This window comes from Hypanus sabinus, chromosome 32, assembly GCF_030144855.1.
Source record: "Hypanus sabinus isolate sHypSab1 chromosome 32, sHypSab1.hap1, whole genome shotgun sequence".
NCBI classification, from domain to species: domain Eukaryota; kingdom Metazoa; phylum Chordata; class Chondrichthyes; order Myliobatiformes; family Dasyatidae; genus Hypanus; species Hypanus sabinus.
Genome location: NC_082737.1, coordinates 1,896,213 through 1,915,147, shown reverse-complemented (window position 1 = coordinate 1,915,147; position 18,935 = coordinate 1,896,213). Strand labels below are relative to the sequence as shown.

Sequence of the window (18,935 nt, the reverse complement as noted above, 5' to 3'; positions counted from 1 at the left end):
CTAATTCCTGAGGATCTCTCTCCCACCGAGACAGATGACGGTGATGAGGTGAATTGTCCTGCAGGTGATACACTGGGCTGATCCATTGTGAAAACTCCAAGTTCTGGAACAAAGTAACAGAGACATGGGAGAGAAGCAGAGCTTAAACAGGAACAATAATTCATAAAGATGAGAGATTTTGAAGATGCTGAGAATCCAGAGCAATACATACAAAATGCTGGAAGAGCTCAGCAGGTCAGACTGCATCTCTGGAGGGGAATAAACAGTGAATGTTTTGGGCTGAGACCCTTCATCAGCACTGAAAAGGAAGAGGGAAGAAGCCAGAATAAAGAGGTGGCGAGGAGTACAGCTGGCAGGTGACAGGTGAAGCCAGGTGAGTGGGAAGGTGGGTGGATGAGGGAGGGGTGATTTGAGAAGCTGGGAGGTGACATGTGGAAGAGTTAAAGGGCTGAAGGAAGACTAATCCAATTGTAGAGGACAGTGGACCAGAGAATAAAGGATTGAAGTGGAGTGGGGAGGAGCTGGGGTAAGCTGACTTTGGTGGAGGGTGACCAGGGAGGTAGACTGTCCGGGTCTAATGCTGAGCATCAGTGAGTTGAGACTTACAGATTGTCAGAGAGGGAAGGTGGAGTGGAGCGAGGAAGGTGTGGAATGAGGAGCTGTATACACCAGTACACAAATGTGGGTCTGAGAGATTTACACAAACTACGTGAAGGGTTTAAGGAGGCCTCTCCCAACACTGTGACCGTATTTGCTCCTGATCATCGCGGGTGGTGTCACAGGGTGTGACTGGGATCCAAACTGGACTGAAGACACCCCCACCCTCCCCTCTATCAAACAAAACTTGATACCTGAGCACGTCTCTTTCTCTGGGCCAGAGGACGGCTTCTGGCTGGTCCCTTTGGAATTCAACGGATCTGGAAAATAAATGAAGAAATTAAAAGCGGTTGGCAGAGTGCAATCATCAAATTCGGATGTCAGACTAGGACAGGAGGTGGGGGAGAGGGGTTAACTTAATGACCCTGACACACTCAGCCTCCCTCCACTGACTCAACCTCCTGAACATCAGTCATTGCCCTCAGCCAGAGTCAGCATGAAGTTCAAGGATTGAACAGGGAGAGGAACATTCCCTTCGACACCTCCACTGACACCAGCTTAGGTTGTGGACAAACCCAGCCCAGGTTCTCCAGTCATTGCTTCCTGGGTTCCCATGAATTCAACCCTCTAACCACAGATAGTCCGCCCGTATCATTCACTCCTCCCTCTTTAAGTCAACCCTCTTCTTCCATAACATTCTCATCCCTCACTCTTTACCATTCATCCCTCCTGTCTGAGACACTGAAATCCCTCCACTCAAATCTACCCCACTCCACAGATACAACTCTCACCATTCACTCCATCTTTCTCCTGCAAGACACTCCATCCGTCCCTCTCCCAGACACCACCACACCGTCTCCTCAGTTCGTCTACTACTCACCAAGTACATCCCACTTTCCTCTATTACTCTGTCCAACAACTGGGGTCCACCATCCCTCCACCTTCCCTCTCCATCCTGTCATAGTTCCTGCCTCTCCTCTCTCATTCCTCACCAGTCTCTTCCCTGTGATCTGCCAGTTTTCCTCTCTCTTCTCAGAACATCTCTTTGACAGTTACTCCATCACCCTCTACTCAATGATTCCTTCTCACTGTCCACAAGCCACAGTTCCTCAAACCGCCCCCCCCCCCACACCCACAGTCCATCAAACCCAACCCCAACCTTGATGTAGGGTCCTGGCCCCAAACATCGACTGTTTACTCTTTCCCATAGATGCTGCCTGACCTGCTGTTCCTCCAGCATTTTGAGTGTGTTGCCCCAATCCTGAACCTATTCATCACCCCATGATACAACATTTTCACAAAGACCCATCAAACCATCACCATTCTCCAATGCCCAAGTCTCCCAACATGATGCCCAAACACTTCAAGTAGCACCCAATAACCTGACGTATCAGAGCTCTGCCCAATCTCTACACAACGTCCCATATTCAGCAGGTGTCCAGTGTATTCCCACCCTCTATCTGGGCTACGGTTCCCCAGACACCCATTCCAATCCCCACATAATGACCAGTCTCCAATCCCTTGGCCATCTCATCCCAACTCCACCCATCTGACCAGCCCAGTGTCAGCCAGTGATTCCCTGAACCCCACTGACCCCTGTCACGTCCTCGCTGCCCTTCTTAAACAACAGAACAACATTCACCACATTCCAGGCATCAGTGGTGAGCGATGAGACAAATATTCCCACAGTGTTTCCTTCAATAATCCCCACCCCTGATTCCTGATCTGCACTGTCCAGCTATGGACCTGTGAATTTTCAGCATCACCATCTTTTTCCATTTCTTCTCCCCTTCTCATCCCTCATTCTCCCTTCCAGTCTGCATTTCTCCTCCACTCAGCCCTTTCCCACCCACTTTGCTATATATTTCTCCCACTTCCATCTCTCCAGTAACCATTCTTCCACCCCTCCTCTCCTCGTCACATTCCCCTCTATTTCATTGTTTGCACTCCCTCCTGCCCTCCCCTTCCTTCCCAACTATCCCTCTTTCCCTTCCAGTCACCATGGCTAATGACGAAGCCAATGCCTCCGCAAGCACTTCTGATTATTTCTCCACCCTGCTATAAAGGCCAAGCCTAGTCCCTGGGGATTTATCCAAGTCAATATGCTCTAAGGCTGCAAATACACAGGCCTACTGGACCAGGCTCCAGACAAGGAAACGTGAACCATTTCCTGAGGTCGTGAACTCTACTCTAATCAGAAGCAGGGTTCAAACTAACCGCATCATTTACGTCCACTGTACCTAATAAGTGAACCAGGCTGGGAAACAGCGTCTTCCCCTAGGCTGTTAGACCTTTTAAAACCCCACTGCCATCCAGCACACATGTACACCCTGTCTAAATGCCCTACCGCCCCAAAACCCCACACTCTCCAATTCACAGATGCATTCTCATCCTTCACAGGTCACTTTTCATCTTTAACATATTGATATTGCTGTTTGTTCTCATATCACAGTATCCGTAACTATATAGTGTTTTACATAAACATTCACCTCTCTGCCTTCAGGCCATGAAACTCAGGGTCAGAACTGGATTGCAACTATGTGTTCTGTGTATCAATATAGAGGACTGTGCAGAGGAATTCGGCACAGATATACATTTTGGGTGCCTAAGACTTTTACAAAGTACTATATTTGTCAATACCAGGCAGAGAGTGAGTTTGCAAATTTGGCAGGAGCAAAGGATGGTGGGGCTGGGGTAGAGGTGTGGGAAAGGTGGCACAGAAAGTGTGCTGAGGTGGGTGCGGGTAAAGATGTGTGGGTGAAGACACACCCAGCCATGAAACACAGGCAAAATCATTCAAATTCCAAACACTTGGTTTATTGATCATTACAGACTGTCTATTTGGTGCTTCCCTCCCATACCCCTTGCCTTTCTCCCCAATCATGATTCCCCTCTCAATGCCCCCCTCCCTCTCACAGTCCTCAAAAGAGTCTGTTACCTGAATCAGGTTTATCATCACTCACATGTCATGAAATTTGCTTTTTTTGCAGCAGTACATTGCAATACATAAAAATGCATCATTAAAACTACAGCAGGACTGTGTTGTGCACGTTGACCCCACAGGAGTGATATTTCATTTCACTATATCGATGTGCATGGCTGAACGTCAATACACTTGGGACTTGAATCAGCTCATGAGATCTTCCAGGTTACAAAGTTATGGAATGACACTCTTCTACAAGACCTAGTACCTGAGGCTGTATCTCGAGCTGGGACTGAAGAAGTTTCCTGGGAAAAATCTCCAGTGGATGACCTTTCAGACTGTTTCCCTGTGGAAGTTCTAGGACCTGGAATAAAGGAATGGAGAAACATCAGAGTGGAAACACAGAAACAGATCATTAGGCAAGACATGAGTCTGAGGGAAAGGGGACGGGGAGTGTGAAGAAACCAACATTATCCATCTCCTTACACTAACTCTCCCTCCAAAACCACCATGACTCCAAAATATTAAATATCGAGTATTAATTGCCCAATAATAAGATCTGAAGTTTGGCAAAGCCAAACCACCTTCCTTCTTAGATTTCTGGAAACATTTTTTACTTAATCTAGGATTTTTATTCTGCCATACATACGAAGAAATTTTAGGTTCAATAATATCAAAGAAGGATTTCGAGATAAAAAAATTGGTAATGCTTGAAATAAGTATAAAAGTTTAGATAAAACCATCATCTTAATAGCATTGATTTGATCGACCAATGACAAAGACAATGGGGACCATCTAGTAAAAAATTGATTAACCTGGTCAGTTAAAGGTAAAAAAAAATAACTTTGAATAAATCCTTATGTTTCTTGGTAATTTTAATACCAAAATACGTAAAGTTATCTGTTACCACTTTAAGTGGTAGGTGTTTATAAATCGGAACTTGCATATTTAATGGGAATAATTCACTCTAATTGAGATTCAGCTTGTAACCAGAAAAACTACTAAACTGAGCAAGCAGAGATAAAACTGCAGGAATAGATCTCTCAGGGTCAGAGGTACATAATAACAAATCATCAGCATATGATGATATCTTATATGTCTCTTCCTCATAGGTAATAGCAAAAATGTTAGGTGAATCACGAATACCAATGGCTAAAGGTTCCAAAGCAATGTCAAATGGTAAATGACTAAGAGGACAGCCTTGCCTCGTGCCACGAAACAACTGAAAAAAGGGAGATCTTTTATTATTAATAAGAACTGAAGCCAAAGACATATATTAATTTAATCCACGATATAAATGTGGGACTAAAACTAAAATTCTGAAGTGTACTAAATAAATGTGGCCATTCAACTCTATCAAACGCTTTCTCAGCGTCCAAGGAAATAACACACTCTGGGGTTCTAGGTGAAGGATATATTAATTAATTTTCTAATATTAAAAGATGAATAACAATTGTTAATAAATCCAGTCTGGTCCTCAGAGATGATTTGAGGTATTATATTTTCCAGTCTGGTGGCCAAAATTTTGGAAAATAATCTTAGAATCCACATTCAGCAGAGATATAGGCTGATATGATGCACATTTAATAGAGTCTTTGTCTTTTTTAAGAATTAGGGAAATGGAGGCTTCATAAAAAGATTGTGGTAATTTGCCTGCAGTTAATGCATCCTTAAAAATTATACATAACCAAAGAGAAAATATAGAAGAAAAAGATTTTTAAAATTCCACAGTATAACCATCTGGACCAGGGGCTTTACCTGAGTTCATTGAAAAAATAGCCTCTTTTATTTCAACTTCTATAATCGGTGCGTCTAATGATAAGCAATCCTCGGCTGATAACTTTGGAATATTCAGTTTCCTTAAAAATTCATTCATTATGGAGGAATCATCAGAAAATTCTGATTGATATAAAGAATTATAAAATTCTTGAAAAACTTTATCTCTTTATGATCAACCATTAGAGTACCATCTCATTTACAGATCATAATAATCTGACATTTAACCAAAGCAGTTTTCAATTGATTAGCCAATAATTTACCAGATTTATCCCTATGTATATAAAACTGAGTACTAGTTTTAATTAATTGATTTTCAATCGAAGAGGATAATAATAAACTGTGCTCCATTTGCAGTTCAACTCTTTTTAAAGCTCCTTACTAGGAGTCACAGAGTATATCTTATCAATTTCTTTAATCCTATCAACCAACATAAGTATTTCAGTGTTTATTTGTTTTCTGACTCCAGAAGAGTATGAGATAATTTGTCCATGGATAAATGCTTTAAAAGTGTCCCAGAATATTCCACTAGTAATCTCTTCCATAGAGTTTGTTGAAAACAACAAATCAATTTGTTGTCTAATAAAGTTGAGATAGTCTGAATCCTGAAGTAGAGTAGAACTGAACCGCCATGGTTTAATGATTGAAGATGAATCCGTTGTCTTAATAGATAGTTTCAAAGGTGCATGGTCAGAGATAGTAATAGAATCATAGTTACAGTCAATAACACTGTAAGTAAACGATGATCAATAAAGAAATAGTCAGTTCTAGAGTAATTATGATATACATGAGAGGTATGAAAATTCTTTATCCTTAGGATGTAAAAATTGCCAAATTTCAGAAATTCCAGAATCAACCATAAAGGAATTAATGAGAGAGGCTGATTTATTCGGAAGAACTTGGTTAGACAGATCTATCCATCGAGGGATTTAAACAACAATTAAAATCCCCACCCATTATCAATATATATTCATTTAAATTAGGAAGGGATGTGAATAAACACTTAACAAATTCAGGACAATTGATATTCGGGGCATAGACATTAACCAAAACAACTTTTTGGTTAAAAAGTAAGGCAGTAAGAAGCAAAAATCTACCCTCTGGGTCTGAAATTGTTTCATAATGAGTGAAAAATGTTGAAGAATCCATAAAAATAGAACACCCCTCACTTTAGCTTGGGAATTCAAATGGTACTGTTGAACCTTCCAAAACCTAAAACATTGATTATCCTCTTTTCACACATTAGTCTCTTGTGAAAAAATAATATTAACGTTCATTCTATGGAATACTTTAAATATTTGTTTCCATTTAATCGGATGGTTTAGACCGTTTGTATTCCAAGGAACAAAGTTAATAGTCTTATCTATATTGCTAATATTTATCGTGATAGACACAGAAGGTTAAGCAGTAAGTAAACTTATGAGTCCAGAAGAGGAAAACAGGTTCAAAGAGGAACCAGAAGTTATGACACTTCTGACATTCTGGTAGTTTCAAGTTAGCCCACGGAAAGAAAACTAAGCAAAAAGCAAAAGAGAAAGAAAAACCCCCTCCCCCCCACGGAAAGCCAAGAAAAAGCCAGAGAAGGGCCAGCAAGCAGACTAATACTAAATATAACCCCATCTCTCAAGACAGCAGCTCAAAAAAAAGAAAAAGAACACAAACCACCCATATTCGAAGAAAAGGGTTACTGTAACAGGAAGAAAACTGCAATGATTAAATGATTAATATAAAAAAGGCAAGTTTTAGAGAAAAAGAACTAAGCCATTAGAGCATAAAACAGGGTAGCATTGTACTAATATTTCGATAAAACACCAGCACTATTGTACAGACACACCCAAACGGATGTGACGTGTCCAAGAAATTAAGGTCTTATGGGAAGAAGAAGCGACATCTTGGAAAAAAGGAGTTAGAAAGACTGAATTCTCCAGCATAAGAGATACGAGACAAAAATAAATTCAAACTTAAAACATTTCAAAATCAAAATAATAATAAAAAGAAAAGTTCCCAAAAAGGAGCTAAAAACGAACATTTACTTGGACATATAAAAAGCAGTTGCACTATCAATCAACACACACAGATTGTCAAATTATGAAGATCCGAGTCTACAAGCTAGTTGCTAGCTTAAAAAAAGAGCAACAACAAAAAACTGTTAAAAACAGATAATAACTATACGTTAATTAACTCATAAAAGAAGGATGATGTTCCGCGAGAAACCTTTCGGCATCACCTCGAGATTTAAACAGCCTGCAAGAATTATCAGGAAGGATGACTTTCAGTTGTGCTGGGAATAACAACGCTTGTTTGAAACCTTTTCAAAAGAATTCTGACATAACCGATTTAAAAGCCATTCTTTCCCTCAGAACTTCAGGACTGAAATCTTCCACAATACGAAATTTGAACTCTTGAAAGTTGATCACGCCCTTCTGTCGGGCAACTCGAATCAGACTATCTTTAACATGAGCATAATGAAGACGGAGGATAATTGGCCGTGGTCTTTCGCCTGGAGCTGGCTTCGAGCAAGAGATGCGATGTGCACGGTCGATCACTGGAGGGGTATCCAGAACCTTTGAGCCAAACACATCCATTAACAATTTAGAGAAGAATTCAACAGGATCGCCCTTCTCGACATCTTCTGGGAGCCTGATAATCCGCAGGTTCGGTCTTCTAGATGGATTTTCGAGATCAATAACTTTGGATTTGTAACGTTCCAACACTTGAGAAGTCGAAGACACCTTTTGTTCCAAAGTTTCATTTCTACGATTCCTCTGGCAAGCAGCTTTGTCGAGATCTGAAATTTGTGCTTGTTGTTCCATTTCTCATCTGAGCGATTTGAGACTTTCTTCAACTGTCTTTAAAATTTCCTCAAGCGGGGAGAATTTTTGGGTAAGTTTTTCCTCCAGTCTTTCATCCAGAAGTTTCGAGTTTGCATCCAAAGTTAACAGGTCTTTAGTTGCTTTGCCTTCTTTAACTTCTCGTGCTCTCCCAGCCATTTTAACAAATTGAAAATGAAACTCAAAGGTATACCTTAAATATCAATCCCTTTATTGTAGGTATAATAATTTAGTTAGGGGGTGATTGCAAGTAAAGGAAGTAAAAGGATTGGAGCGAAGCCTGATTCAGCCTCACCCCATGAGCGCCATCTTGAGAGCCTCTGTCACAACTGATCATTCCCTTCAGTGGGAGTCGGGACGAAGTTTGATCCCCACCACTGATTCCTGACCTGCACTGTCCAGCTGTGGGCCTGTACACTTACAGTATAACACTCCATCTGTTTCCTGTTAGACACTCCGTCCCCTCCCTCCCCCATTCACCACCACACTGTCTCTTCAGTCTCCGTCTGATACTCACCCAGTACATCCCACTTTCATCTATTTCTCTGTCCAACAACCGGGGTCCACCATCCCTCCACCTTCCCTCTCCATCCTGTCACAGATCCTGCCTCTCCTTTCTCATTCCTCGACAGTCTCTCCCTTCCGATGTGTCAGTATTTCTCTCTGACCTCTCAGAACATCCTTTTGACACTTACTCCAGCACAATCTGCTCAATCATCCCTCTCACTCTGTCTAAAAGCCACAGTGGCTAACTACCTCACCCACATCCATCAAATTCAACCCAGTCCTGACCCTATTCATCACCCCATGATACAACCTTTTCACAAAGACCCATCAAACCTCCAATATTCTCTGATGACCAAGTCCCCCAATGCCCTCTGATACCCAAACACTTCAAAAACCACCCAATACCCTGATGCACCATAGCCTGCCCAACCTCCATATACCGTCCAATATTCAGCAGGTGACCAGTGTATTCCCACCCTCCGTCTGGGCTACATTTCTCCAGGCATCTCCTCCAATCTCCACGTAATGACCAATCTCCAATCCCTTCGGCACCCCAACTCTAGCCACTTGATCAGCCCAGTATCAGCCAGTGTTCCCTGAATGCCACAGATCACTGTTCCGTCCTTGCTGCCCTTCTGAAACAATGGAACAACATTCACCATATTTGAGTGATGAAATAAATGACTCCACAGAGTTTCCTTCAATGATCCCCACCACTGATTCCTGATCTGCACTGTCCAGCTGTGAACCTTCAGCATCACCATCTTCACCCACATCTCCCCCCCCCCAGCTCTATGGCACCCTCTCCTACATGTCTCCCCTCCAGCCTGACTTCCACTCCAATTAGCCCTCCCTCCTGCCCACCTCCATTCACACTCCCCATTTCCATCCTTCCACTCACCATTCTCCCTCCCCTCCTCTCCCTGATACACTGTCCTCCATTTCCTTGTTTACACACTTTTCTGCCCTCCCCTGCCTCCTCACCTTCCTCCTCCCCTTCTGGTCACCTCTTCCCAATAACCATAAAACCATACAGTACAGGAGCAGAATTAGGCCATTTGGCCAATAATTTTCCTCCTCCTGCCTCTCTCCCTTCTTGAAGAGTGGAGTGACAATGGAGTGCAGGACAATTTCTCCTATTTCCAGAGCCACGTCAGAATCAATTGATTTTTGAAAGATCATTACTAATACCACCACAATCTCTTCAGTCATCTTGTTCAGAACTCTGGGCTGCATACGATCTGGTTCTGGTGAATTACCTGCCTTCAAACCTTTTACTTTCCCAAGAACCATCTCCCTCGTAATGGCGACTTCACATACTTCTACCCCTTGTCACTCTGCACCTTCTGGCATACTGCTATTGTCTTCCATAGTGAAGACTGATGCAAAATATGTCTTCAGTTCATCCATTTGTTGAGCAAGTTTGTGAATCTGGATAGAGCAAAGGATGTGGGGAATGGCAATGGTGGACTGCCATGGGAGGGGTGTGGGACAAGTAGCAGAGCAGGGTGGGGGGTGCATTCAAGCCAGCCCTGAGGCAGCAGGCAATATAATTTGATTCCAAATAATTGGATTACTGATTACAGAATGTCTCTCATGCTTCCTGCTCCCTCCCGTCTTCCTTGTCCCAACCATGATTCCCCTCTCCCTGCCCCCTTTCCACTCTCAGTCCACACAGACCATCAGGTTTATTATCACTATGTCAGGAGTTTTTTCTGTGGCAACAGTACAAGGCAACACGTAATATTACTACATTACATTGCCTTGTACCTTAGCCCCACAGAGTGATGATTCTTTTTGCTTCATACATGTACACCATTGAATGACAATACACTTGACCTTGAAATGGCTCATGAAACCTTCCAGGTCACAGAGTTATTCAATGACACACTTTCATGAGACTTGGTACCTGACGTTGCCCCTCCAGCTGGGATAGAAGATGTTTCCTGGGAAAAATCTCCAGTGGATGATCCTTCAGACTGTTTCCCTGTGGAAGTCCCAGGATCTGGAATCAAGGAATGGAGAAACAGATCATTAGGTAAGACATGAGTCTGAGGAAAATGGGACTGGGAGTGTGAAGAAACCAACATTATCTGTCTCCCTTCACTGACTCTCCCTCCCACACCACCATGACTCCAGGTCTCTCTCCTCAGAGAGTCAGGGTGAATTTCTGCAAACAAACATGATGATGAGAGATCCCTTCAGTGAACCCACCACCTATTCCAGAGCTTGCAGACTCCTCTGGGCTGATGGTCAAACCTGCATCTGCTTCTCACCTTCAACCTCTCCACTCCATCCTCCACCTCCTTCTGCTCTCTAATCCCACCTCATCCTCTCCAAAACTTACAGTGCCTCCTCCCCTCAAAGCCAACCAAAACCCAAGCACAATCCGGACCCTATTCGTCACACCATGAAGGCAATCTTTACTCAAAGATACCATGTTACTTCAAGCATTCACCATTCTTCATTGACAAGTCCAACAATGCCCTCTAATGTCCCAACTCTGCAAAAACTCCCCTCAACACTGACACAGCGCTCCCCAAAATCACCAACCTCCATGAACTCACCAGGTATGCAGTGAGTTCCTACCCGACCACTGGGGCGTTGACCCTCTCAGTGTTTCCCACCACCCCCAACACACAATGATCATTGTCCTATCCCTCATCCATCCCATCATAACACTAACCATTTGATCAGCCCAGACCCAGTGATCCCTGAAGCCCACATTTCTAATTCCCATGACACTGACCACATAACCTTCCCACTGGCTGTCAACCCCACCCTCACCCTCAGCAACACCCTCTCGTAGTAATCCTGGATGGTGCTGAAATTTGTCACAGGGAGGAGAGAGGAACCTCTGACTCCGTCATTCACACCCCATCCCCTGCATTCAGCAGGTAAACTGATCGCTGAGACGCTGTATTTTACAGTGTGAGATTGAATCCATACAGACAGAAGAATTCACACCTGGGCTCGTGTCTCCTGCTGGGACAGAGGATGATTTCTGGGTGTGTTCTCCAGACACTCACCCATCGGTCTGTTTCCCTGTGGAACTACCTGTGTGTAGAATAGAGGAATGGAGAGAGTGGAGACTATAGCTCCTTCCCCTCAGATATCAACGTCTTTCCTCCTCTCCCTCCTTCCACTTCTCTCTCCATCTGCCTGTCCTGTCCCTTCCTTCCACTCTCCCTAATTCACTTCTCTCACTTATCTTCTCTCTTTCCCTTAGTCCTCCCCTGCTCTGTCCCTAATCTTTTCCTCTCTCCCTCTTCACATCCCCTTCACTCTCCCTCATCGTCTGACCCCTCCTTCACTCATTTCCATCCCTCTCTGGGTTCACACACAAACTAAACACCCAGATCTGTGGAGATGTGCAGTAGTCATCACAGGGACTGTAATGGGTTTCTGTTGTCTGTGTATTCACCAGCCCAACAGAGAGTGTTGAGCTACAGGGTCCATAGTGCAGCCCCAATTCCACAACTCTGCTTCAGGATGAGTCCCTCCAGGGATGGGCAGCACTGAGGCACACTGGTGCAGTGGGAAATGCATGTACAGTCAGGCTCACAGAGTTCTACAGAACTGAAATAGGCCTATCGGCCCATCTAGTCTGTGATGAGCTGCCACGGACCTACATGGATCCTAGCCCTCCATAGCATTCCCTTCTTTGTACTTATCCAAACGTCTCTTCATTGTTGCATTCAAACCCACATCCACCACTTTGCTGTCAGCTCACTCCACACTCTCAGTAACCTCTGAATGAAGAAGTTGATCCTCAGATTGCCCCTTAACTGTGTCACCTTTCACCCTTAACCCATGACTTCTGCAGCCAACAGTGTCAGTGGAATAACCCAGCTTGTATTTACACTACCAATATCCTTCATCATTTTATATACCTCCATCCAATCTCACTTCATTCTCCTTCACTCCAGAATATGAGGTTCCAACCTACTGAACCTTCCCCAGTAACACAGATCCTCAAATGCTAACAATATCCTTGTAAATTTTCTCTGCACTCTTTCCAATCTTATTGATATCTTTCCTTGCAGGCAGGTGACCAGAACTTTACACAATATTCTAAATTCAGCCTCACCAATGTCTTATACAACTTCAACATAACATCACAACTCATGTACTCAATACTTTGATTTATGAAGGCCAAACGGCCAAAAGCTCTCCACAACCCTATCTATCTGTGTTGCCAATTTCAATTCATTATGGGTCTCTATTCCCAGACTGAACAGGAAGAGGAACATTCCCTTCAACAATCTCCTCCACTGACACCAGATCGGGTGGTGGACAAACCCAGACCAGGTTCTCCAGTCATTGCTTCCTGGGTTCCCATGAGTTCATTATGAATATGAACCAGTCAGAGAACTGTGATGTGGGGAACACCACTGGGGAGATGGGAGGGAACAACACAGGCAGAAACCATCGACCAGAATCAAGAGGGTTAAACCTCCACCCCATACAATCCTCCCCTGTGATTCGCACCTCCTTCTATAGTCAACACTCTTCTGTCATCTTACATCCAATCCATCCTTCCTAACTGAGACACTGAAATCCCCCTCAATCCTTCCCCACCCCACAGACATAACTCTCACCATTCATTCTACATTTCTCCTGTTAGACACGCCATCCCAGACACCACCACACTGTCTCTTCAGTCTCCATCTGCTATTCCCCCCAGTACATCCCACTTTCCTCTATTACTCTGTCCAACAACTAGGGCCCATCACCTCTCCACCTTCCCTCTCCATCCTGTCACAGTTCCTGCCTCTCCTCTCACATTCCTCACCACTCTTCTCTTTGATTTGTCACTGTTCTTCTCTGACCTCTCAGAACATCCCTTCTCACTCTGCTCAAAAATCACAGTGGCTCACTACCTTGCCCACAATCCATCAAACTCAACCCAGTCCAGACCCTATTCATCGCCCCATGATAAATCTTTTCACAAAGACCTATCGACCTTCCAATATTCTCCAATGCCCCAGTGCCCTAATGCTTCAGCTGCCCCAATACTTCAAATACTGCCCAATACCCTGATGCACCATAGCCATACCCAAACTTCATATAATGTCCAATATTTAGCAGGTGACCAGTGTATTCCCACCCTCTGTTTGGGCTACATTTCTCCAGACATCTCCTCCAATCTCCACATGACGACCAATCTCCAATCCTGTAGACACCCAATCCCATCTCCATCTATTTGTCAGCCAGTGGTCCCCTGAACCTCGCTGATTCCTGTGCCATCCTTACTGCCCTTCTTAAACAACGAAGAACATTCGCCATATTTCAGGCACATGAACAATCATCTCCACAGTGTTTCCTTCAATGATCCCAACACCAATTCCTGATCTTCACTGTCCAGCTGTGGACATGACAATCTTCAATATCATTTCATCTCCATCCACCTCTTCCCCAACCCCTCCCCAACTCCATGTCACCCTCTCATACCCCAGTCCACTTTTCTACTCTGTCCTTCCCACTTCTCCATTCACTTTCCCCCTTTTCATCCCTCCACTCACCATTCTCCTTCCCCTCCTCTCCCTGACACATCCCCCTCCATCTCCTTATTCCCACACTTTCCTGCCCTCCCCTACCTCTTCACCTTCCTTCCAACTATCCCTCCTTCCCTTCCAGTCTCCTGTGGCCAATGACCATAAAGTGCATATGACATAGGAGCAGAAATAAGTCAATTCACCCATCAAATTGGCTCTGCCATTTCATCATGGCTGATCCAATTTCTCGCTCTGTCCCAGTCTCCTGCTGTCTCCCAGTTTCCCTTCCCACCTGACTGATCAAGTATCTATCAACTTCTGTCATAAATATATCCAATGATTTGGTTTCCACTGCTGCCTGTGGCAATGAATTCCATTCATTCACCACTCACCAGCTAAAGAAAGCCCTCTTCATCTCTGGACTAAAAGGACTCCCCTCTATTCTGAGGCTGTGTCGTGTGATCTCAGACTCCCCTCAACATAGGAAACATCATCTCCACATCCACTCTTTCAAGGCCTTTCAACATTTGATAGTTTTCAATATGGTCACACATCATTCTTCTCAACTCTAGTGAATACAGGCCCAGAGCCATCAAACACTCCTCATATAAGCCATTCAATCCAGAACCATTTTTGCAAACCTCCTTCGAACCATCTCCAATGTCAGCACATCCTTTCTTTGATTAGGGGCACTAAACTGCTCAAAATACTCCAAGAGAGGCCTCACAAGTGCTTTATAAAGTCTCAACATTATATCCTCGCTTTATATCCTAGTCTCTCAAAATGAATGCTAAAATCGGATTTACCCTCCTCACAACTGACTCAACCCAACATTAACCTTTAGGGAATCCTGCACAAGCGCTCTCAAGTCCTGTTGCATCTCAGATTTTTGAATTTTCTCTCCATTTAGAAAATAGACTATGCTTTTATTCATTCTACCAAAGTGAATGACCACACCCTTCCTTACACTGTGCTCCATCTGCCACTTCCTTGCCCATTATCCTAATCTGTCTAACTCCTTCTGTAGCCTCTCTACTTCCTCAAAACTGCCTGCCCATCCACATATCTTTGTATTATCTGCAAACTTGGCCATAAAGCCATCAATTCCTTCATCCAAATCTCTGCCATAGTACATAAGTGTACATAGTACACAGGGGTCCCAACGCAGACCCCTGTGGAACAGCAATAGTCACCAGCAACCAACAAGAAAGACTCCCTTTATTCCCTTTACTCCCTTCAGCTTCCTGCCAGTCACCCAGTACTCTGTCCATGTTCATCTTTTCTGTAATACCATGGCTCTTAACTTGTTAACCAGCCTCTGTGTGGCACCTTGTCAAAGGCCTTTTGAAAATCTGAATACACACCATTGACCGATTATCTTTTGTCTATCCTACTTGTTATTTCTTCAAACAATTCCAACAGATTTGTCAAGCATGATATTCCCTGAAGAAATTATGCTGGCTACGGCCTTTTTTATCATTTGCCTCCAAGTACCCCAAAACCACATCCTTAACTATCGAGTCCAAAATCTTCCCTACCACTGAGGTCAGACTAACAGGTCTATAAGTCACTTCCTTCTGCCTCTCTTCTTTCTTAAAGAGTCAAGTGACATTTTCATTTTTCCATTCTTCTGGAACCATGCCAGAATCAACTGATTTTTGAAAGATTATTACTAATACCTCCACAATCTCTTCAGACACTGCCCTTAAATCTCTGGGTTGCGTGCGATTTTGTCCAGGCAAATTATCTACCTTCAGACCTTTTACTTCCCCAAGAACCATCTCCCTCATAATGGTGACTTCAGACACATCTGTCCCTTGACACTCTCGACATTCTGGCATGCTGCTACTGTCTCTCACAATGAAGACTGATGCAAAAATGTCTTCAGTTCGTCCATTTGGAGAGCAAGTTTGTAAATCTGACTGCAGTAAAGTATTGAGAATGGCGAGGCTGGACTGCCGCAGGACGGGTGTGGGATACATAGCAGAGAAGGATGACCAGGGGTGGAGGGGGGTGCAATCAAGCCAGTCCTGAGGCAGCATTTAAAATAATTTGATTCCAAACAATTGGTTTACCGATTACATAATGTCTCTTGTACTTCCAGATCCCTCCCCTCTTCCCAACCATGATTCCCCTCTGCAAGCCCCCTTTCCATTGTCAGTCAATACAGACCATCAGGTTTATTATCACTAACATACTGTATGTCAGGATTTGTTTTCTGCAGCAACAGTACAAGGCAACAAGTAAAATTACTACATTACTTTGTTTTGTAACTTGGCCGCACAAGACTGATGATTAATTTCACTATATAAATGTACACCATTTCCACCTACTGTTTTTTATTGGCTCACCTCCACTATGTCCCATTTAAGTTTGGAGAAAATTAGAAGCCAGACAATTGACACATCTTTTAATTTTGAGTAAGCCTGGCGACCTTTCATTCAATAGTTTCATATGATTTTTTCCCCTCTTTTTTCACTTTTTTTAAAGGTTTTTTTTCTTTTTTTTCTTTTTGTTCCTTTTTATCCATAAAGGTTCAGATCTGACCAGAAGGATGTTTTCTTTTTTCTTTTCAAATTTTAGCCTCAAACGGACTGCCCAGTCCCTCTTTTTTTTTGTTTTAGGTTAGTTTAGCGGGGTTTTTCCCCTCTTCATTATAAAAACTTCCAGTCTTTTTTTTCCTATGATTTGCCAAAAGGTGCTGTGGTTTCTTGTTTATATACAATAGCTTATTATATTTATATGACTATGACAGTATATATCCTTTTTGTTGTCTGTACATTTTTTGCATTGTGTTTGCTATAACTTCTACTCTGATTTGTATCTTGTATCTTTTTTTGTTTAAAAATCAATAAAAAAAGATTGAAAATGAAAAAAAAATGAAAATGTACACCGTTGAATGACAATAAATTTGAACTTGAATTGGCTTATGAGAGTTTCCAGGATACAGAGTTATGAATTCACACACTTTCACGAGACTTGGTACCTGAAGTTATCCCTCCTCCTGGGACAGAAGACATTTTCTTGGAAAACTGTTTCCCTGTGGATGTCCCAGGATCTGGAATACAGAAATGAAGAAACAGGAGAATGGAAACACAGAAACAGATCATTAAGCAAGACACGAGTCTGAGGGAAAAGGGACTAGGAGTGTGAAGAAACCAACATTATCTGTCTCCCTTCACTGACTCTCCCTCCCACACCACCATGACTCCGGGTCTCTCCCCTCAGAGAATCAGGGTGAATTTCTGCGACCAAACGTGGCGATGAGGACTCCATTCAGTAAATCCCACCACCCATTCCTAAGCTTGTAGACTCCTCTGGGCTGATGGTCAAACCCAGATCTGCTTCTCTCCTTCAACCTCTCCACTCCATCCTCCACACCTACCTCTCTCATTTCACCTCATCCTTTCCAAAACCACAGTGCCTCCTCCCCTCAAAGCCAACTCAAACCCAACCCCAATACGGACCCTATTCATCACCCCACAAAGACAATCTTCACTCAAAGACAGAATGTTACTTCAAATCTTCACATTCTCCACTGGCAAGTCTAACAATGCACTCTTATGTACCAACTCTTCAAAAATTCCCTGAACTCTGACGCAGTGCTCCCCCAATATCACTAACCACCATGGATTCACTGGGTAACCATTTTTCCCACCACCCCCAACACACAATGATTATTGTCCTGTCCCTCATCCATCCATCCTAACACTACCCATTGATCAGCCCACACCTTTTCTCATTCTCGACCCTCCACTCTCTCCTCTTCTCCGTCAGACTCACTTCTCCTAATCTCTTATTTTCTTATTCCCCTGCCTTGCCTTCCTCCCTCCTGCCTTTCCTTCCCCACTATCAAACCTCCACTCCCCCTGCAGCCCTTCCCCACATTCTTTTCACTTCACATAACCTCTGAGCCTCCATCCTCCAACTGCCCTCCTTCCCCTCACACACCCTGCTCTTTCCCACCCTCTCTTCTCCTTCCCTCCTCTCTACCCTGTCTCTTTTTTCCATTCTCACTCATCTCCTCTATTTCCTTCTGTCCTCCCTACCCTGCTTCTTTCTCTCCTCCTCTCCATCACCCTCATCCTCTGGCCCATCTTTCACTCATCTCCATCCCTCCCTGGGATCACACACAAATTAAACACACAGATCTGTATAGAGTGTTGAGCTACAGGGTCCACAGTGCAGCAGCAATTGCTCAACCCTGCTTCAGGACGAGCCCCACCAGGGATGGAAAGCACTGAGGCACACTGTTGCAGTGTGCAATGCATGTACAGTCAAAGGGTCAGAGAGCAGTACAGCACAGAAATAGGTCCATTGGCCCATCTAGTCCATGCTGACTTTCTATTATGCCTATTCCCTTCATCCCACACTTACTTCTATATTTATTGAGATACAACACAGAATGGGCCCTGCCACCCAGCTATCCACAAATTTAGTCTGAGCCTAATCACAGAACAATTTTCAATGACCAGTTATCCTACTGATTAGTACATCTTTGATCAGTGGGAGGAAACTGTAGCGTCTGCAGAAATTCCATGCAGGTATGGACAGAACAGGTAAACTCCTTACAGGCAGTGACAGGAAGTGAACCTGGGTTGCCTTCAACTGTAAATGTTGTGTGAATCACTACACTATCATGCAAAGTATGCCCTCCATACAAAGTCCCATCTTTATACTCATCCAAATGTCTCTTCATCAAACAAAACAACCACCCTCCGGACACAGTACATGTAACACACACATACACAAATTAATATCTCCACTCATAAATTAATAAATAGTAAGCTGCATTTGCAACAC

The 18,935-nt window shown here is 43.6% G+C and overlaps 1 protein-coding gene across 14 annotated transcripts in view; it reads right to left on the bottom strand.

Annotated features, from left to right (window-relative positions):
• LOC132384399 (mucin-5AC-like) overlaps nucleotides 1–18,935 on the bottom strand; it is a 192,931-nt gene that overhangs the window by 84,128 nt on the left and 89,868 nt on the right. For all 14 annotated transcript variants that reach the window (XR_009508871.1, XR_009508870.1, XR_009508869.1 and 11 more), the window contains 4 exons: nucleotides 17,119–17,190; nucleotides 10,544–10,639; nucleotides 3,789–3,884; nucleotides 852–917 (listed from right to left, as the gene is read on the bottom strand). Coding sequence is in view for 11 of the 14 variants with exons in the window: in XM_059955516.1 (XP_059811499.1) it covers nucleotides 852–917; nucleotides 3,789–3,884; nucleotides 10,544–10,639; nucleotides 17,119–17,190 (330 nt within the window). In the remaining 3 variants the exon portion in view is untranslated. The remainder of the gene's footprint in view (nucleotides 1–851; nucleotides 918–3,788; nucleotides 3,885–10,543; nucleotides 10,640–17,118; nucleotides 17,191–18,935) is intronic.